This window comes from Psammomys obesus, unplaced genomic scaffold (assembly GCF_907164565.1).
Source record: "Psammomys obesus unplaced genomic scaffold, mPsaObe1.curated_primary_1811, whole genome shotgun sequence".
Lineage (NCBI taxonomy): Eukaryota > Metazoa > Chordata > Mammalia > Rodentia > Muridae > Psammomys > Psammomys obesus.
Window position 1 is genome coordinate 10,411,952 of NW_026591598.1, and position 4,858 is coordinate 10,416,809.

The 4,858-nt window shown below is 49.9% G+C and overlaps 1 protein-coding gene across 1 annotated transcript in view; it reads right to left on the reverse strand.

Annotated features, from left to right (window-relative positions):
* Oprd1 (opioid receptor delta 1) overlaps window positions 1-1,535 on the reverse strand; it is a 7,545-nt gene extending 6,010 nt beyond the window's left edge. Inside the window, exon 1 of the mRNA XM_055610985.1 lies at window positions 1,500-1,535. Within this exon, the coding sequence (XP_055466960.1) occupies window positions 1,500-1,535 (36 nt within the window). The remainder of the gene's footprint in view (window positions 1-1,499) is intronic.
* Between the last annotated feature and the right edge of the window lie 3,323 nt (window positions 1,536-4,858).

Here is a 4,858-nt window from a genome sequence, read left to right on the forward strand (position 1 = left end):
AAAGAAAGAAAGAAAGAAAGAAAGAAAGAAAGAAAGAAAGAAAGAAAGAAAGAAAGAAAGAAAGAAAGAAAGAAAAAGAAAAAGAAAAAGAAAAGAAAGAAAAAAAAACAGAAGAAAAAAGGAAGGAGGAGAGAGAAGAGCAAGACCCGTGTAGGGACCCCGTTGGGTAGAACTGGGAAAGCACAGAAGCCATCAGGAGGTCTTCTGTCCTCACCGTGGCTCCTCACTGTGGTTTGCTGATTGTTGGAGCTTCCATTTCCCTGTTTCTTCTGACATTGGGCTTTAGGCAGTGACTGCCTAGTGATTCTTGAGCTTCTGTTCAGAATAACCGTTGGAATAGAGGTGTGTTGATTAAGAGTGGAGAGTAAAAGCCCCAGTTCCAGAGACTCAGATTTAGCAGATCTGGGTACAGTTCACTGGTACAGTGCCTGGTTGGATACCCAGCACCAGGGGGAAAAAAATCCAGGAGATCGGAGGCGGCAGTCAGGAGTCTAGATTCTCCTTGAAACTGAGAAGGGAATCCTTCGTCTCTTTCCTTTTTCTTTTCTTGGGGTGGGGCAGAAGGATGTGACATATGGACTTACTAGCCCTCCCTCCCCGGGTTGGCCTCAAGCTCACTATATAACCAAGGATAACCTTAAACAGTCCTGGCTGTCCTAGAACTCACTATGTAGACCAGGCTAGTCTCAAACTCACAGAGCTCCCCCTACCTCTGCCACCCAAACGATGTGAAAATGTGCATGTGCCCACCAGGCCCAGCTTGACACTTGGTGTGTCTGAAGGACTGGCCAAATGCTCATCTGTTAAAGCTCTTCCTCTGTGACAGATCAGAGGGGTTTTTGGTTTAGAAGAAGGAGGAGGAGGAGGAGGAAGACGAGGAGGAGGAGGAAGACGAGGAGGAGGCGACCACTCCCACATTGCCCTCCAAGACCAGCATCTGTCCCACTCCCTCCCAAAATAACTACTCTTTGCTCTGGGGCTGGAGAAGCAAAAGTTTCCCTCGGAGCCAGCGGAACTGCCAGCGTCTGGAGAAGTGAGGATCACAGCTGTGTGGGAGGCGGCCTTGAGCCCACAGCTGACTTGTCTAATTTCTCTGCTCTTACCCAGAACAATTCTAGGCTGTTCTTTGCCTGCTATTTTGATTTGTGACAGATCCTTGCATCCTAAGAGGGGGGCTGGGCTGCTGCCGAGTGGGAGCTGAGGCTGCTGGAACTGGTCCATGTGGGGCTGAGGGGCCCAGAAGGGACCCTCCACAGCTACACCCTGCCCTCATGGCCTCCTTAGGTCCCCTGTGCCCCGGCCTCAGGACAAATCACACCCCACTTCTGCTCTCAACCCTCAGAAACCTCCCCAAAGCACCCTTTTGTTCCCTAAGTTGGCTCCAACCAACCTCTGGGGTCCAGGCTCTCCAAAGCTACTCTTTGACCAGTGCCCTCCGCCACACACTGGCCTTTCCACTGGCCTTGCACACCTCAGGCCCAGCCCTCCTCAGGACTTGCCGGCTTAGGGCCACCCTCGTCCCCTCGAGTTTGCATGGCTTGCCAGGTCACTTAACCAGGCCTCTCTTCAGACACGGCCTTCTCTCAGGCTGCTGCTGTGTTTTGAGCGCCCACCCCTGCCTCACGTCCTCACTGACTTACCCCGGGGACTCTGCCAGGGCTCGTGAGCTCGCATGGACTCAGGTCGCAGCCTCCCCAAGTTCAGGACTCAGCTGTCCCCACGGCAAGGCAGGTCTGCCTGCGGGGCACACTACATGGCCCTCCTCAGTCCCCCGCAGACCTGCACCCTGTCCTAAACGTCTGGCCCCATCCCTGCTCCTCAGACGGGCTGTCGAGCAGTCCATGTCTCCTGAGACACACCACTGTGTCGGCCTGGTGGGCAACTCTCCACTCTACGGGCGTCGAAAGCGCACAAGATCATATTCCTGCCGATCTACAAAGCGCAGAGTGCCGCCGAGCCAAGGCCGCCCTCTCTCTGCTCATGCTCTCGCCTCGGTCCTGCTCCCCACGAGCGTCCACGGGACTGCGCTATCTGGTCTCCTGACTCTTAGGTCTAATACGCTTCAGAACTGGCAGGGTGGCAAGCTGGCTCAGAGGGTAAGGGCTCCTGCCGCCAAACTGATGACCCGAGCTCCATCCCCAGGGCCCACGCTTTGGAAGGTGAGAACCGACTCCCACAAGCTGCCCTCTGACTGCCTCAGGCATACCATGGCACAGATGTCCCCACCCATACACAAATAGTTATCTGTGGTAATTTCTTTTTTTAAATAGAAAAAATAGCTAGAGAGACGGCTCAGCGGCGCAGAGAACTGACTATTTTTCAAGAGGTTCAATTCCCAGCCCCCATACGGGGCTCACAGCCATCTGTAACTCCAGTTCCATAAGGCTCTTGACACCTTCTTTTGGCCTCCATGGATACTGCATACACATGGTACAAAGACAGACATGCAGGCAAGACACCCACACACATAAGGTAAAATAATAAAATAAAAATGTAAAGGAATATGCTTAGATGGCTTTCTCCTCGTTTATCAGTCTTAGACGATACTTCTTGAAGGTTTGATTTGGTTAGACAAGACAGTGGCAAAACAACCCTAGAACCTCAGTGGCTGCACCCGTTAGAGGCTTGTGTCTCACTCAAGAGCCCGCCCAGCTTCCCATGGACCTCGAGTTCCACGAGGCGGTTCCAGGCTGCTTCACTTCTGAAACCCTGTCATTTTAACCCAGGTCCCCCTCGGTCAGCACAGACAGAAGGAAGAGACAATTTCCAGGTCGGGTCAGGGAGCATATGTAGGCCGTAATACCTCTTCCTCCTGAAGCCAATGGCCAGGAGTCATGGCTCTGTCACCTGCAGGGGCCCAGAAAGACAGTCTTTTCTCCTCTGCCCAGAGAGCCAGAACAGCATTTTAGAAAATCATTCAGGGCTTGTTTTTGTGGTTTTGTGTGTGTGTGTGTGTGTGTGTGTGTGTGTGTGTATGTATGTATTTATAATTACTATATTTTAATATCTACATAGAGAGTCTTATTGTGTTTCCCAGGCTCATCTCTTATTTGTAGGCTCAGCCAACCCTCTCAGCAAGCTGCTGAGACTCTAGGTGTGGGCCACTAAGGTCAGCCCTCACTTTTTTTTTAGGGTTGTTGTTTTTGTTTTTGATATGCGCGCGCGCACACACACACACACACACACATGCATGCTACTCCGCCCATGTAGAGGCCACCAGGCTTGGCAGCAGGCACCTCACCTGCTGAGCCACCTCACCAGGCCAGAACTGACATTCTTTTTACAGGTAACTGTCCAGTGACCGAATCAGAGAGTACATCCTGCTACATCTACTTCCTTAGAACGGATTTTTCACCCTGAGTTAGTTGCCTCTTTTTTAGTTGTTGTCTTTATGCGGTTTGGATTTCTGAGAGCACATTTTGGTCCAGGCTGAGGTGGAGCTCGGTGTGTCCGAGGATGACCTTGAACTCCTGATCCTACTGCCTCCATTTCCTGAGTTCTGGTCTCAAACACCCTCCCCCCCCCCTTTTTTTTTATCCACTTTTTTACTTCTACATACATATTGCTAGACTTCAGCAGACCTTTAAACTGCTTTTCCATTTAGCCACATCATCTATGTGCCCTTGTTTTTCCAGCGCTCTCCCTTCCACAGCGTTTCTTCTGCCATTTGCATTGCGGAGGCCGGATGTGATCTCAGAGCAGTCCCACAGCTATGCTTGTTTCCTGGCTCCAAAGTCTCCCTGCATCTGGGTCTATGCCCTCATTTTGGTGGAGCACATCCTGTAGCCACTGCCCGAGAAAAGGCCTAAAGGGGAAAGGCTTTTACTGCCTTCTCTGAAAATATCTTCGTTCTAACTTCTAATTCCTTTGGCGGTAAGTATAATCATAGGTGGAAATAATTTCCCATCAGAACATGGTCCTCCCATCGCCAACCTGGCACCTGGGATACTACAACCATTCTGATTCCTGGTGTAATCTGTTCCCCTCACCCTAAAACTCCTAGAATTTTCCCCTGAAGCTCAGCTGTTTGCCGTTTGGTGATGCTTGCGCTTTGGGGTGACTTTTTCATTTGAAGTCTGCAGACTCGCTCCTTCTGTACAAAGCAGGCTTCCTGGATCAACTCTAACTTATTTTCTTCCTCTCTAATATTTCCTTAGTTCAAGGCGTGCTCACACATTCATGTGAGACCACAAGTTGACCTCGGGTGTGTTTGTTCTCTGGCAATCTCCACGTGTTTGCCGTTTGTTTGCTTTTTGAGACAGGGTTTCTCGGTGAACCTGGAGCTTGCCGTTTCGGCTAGACAAGCTACCCAGAAAGCCAAGCCCTGAACTCAGGCCCTCTAGTGTATACACATCTGCCCACTCAGCCAGGTCCCCACTCAGTCCTCTACCTTTCCTACCCTGTCTTCTTGAGATGACCTCCAGAGAACTGCCATTTCATTGTCTCCAGACCGTTCTATTCACTTCTTAAAACCTAGACCCTGGTGGTTTCTTCTTCCGAATGCTTTCTTCTCTCATTATTCATCTCTCTTTAGAAGCTGCAGCTTCCTGTTTCATGGTTACAGCGTCAGCTCTTAGCTCTGAGAACACTGGTCACTTGGGGGTTTTTGTTTTGTTTTGTTTTAAGATTTATGTGCAGGTGTACTTATGCTATACAAATGCAGTGCCTGAGGAGGCCAGGAGATGGCATCAGATCCCCTAGCTGTAGTTGGGTTCCCTGGCTCTTAACAGCTGAACCAGCTCCCTGACAGAAGTTTTGAGGGTGCTGAGTCAGGGAGAGAGGAGTAATTGTGAAGAAAAAAATAAAATAATAATAATAATAATAATAATAATAATAATAATAATAATAATAATAATAA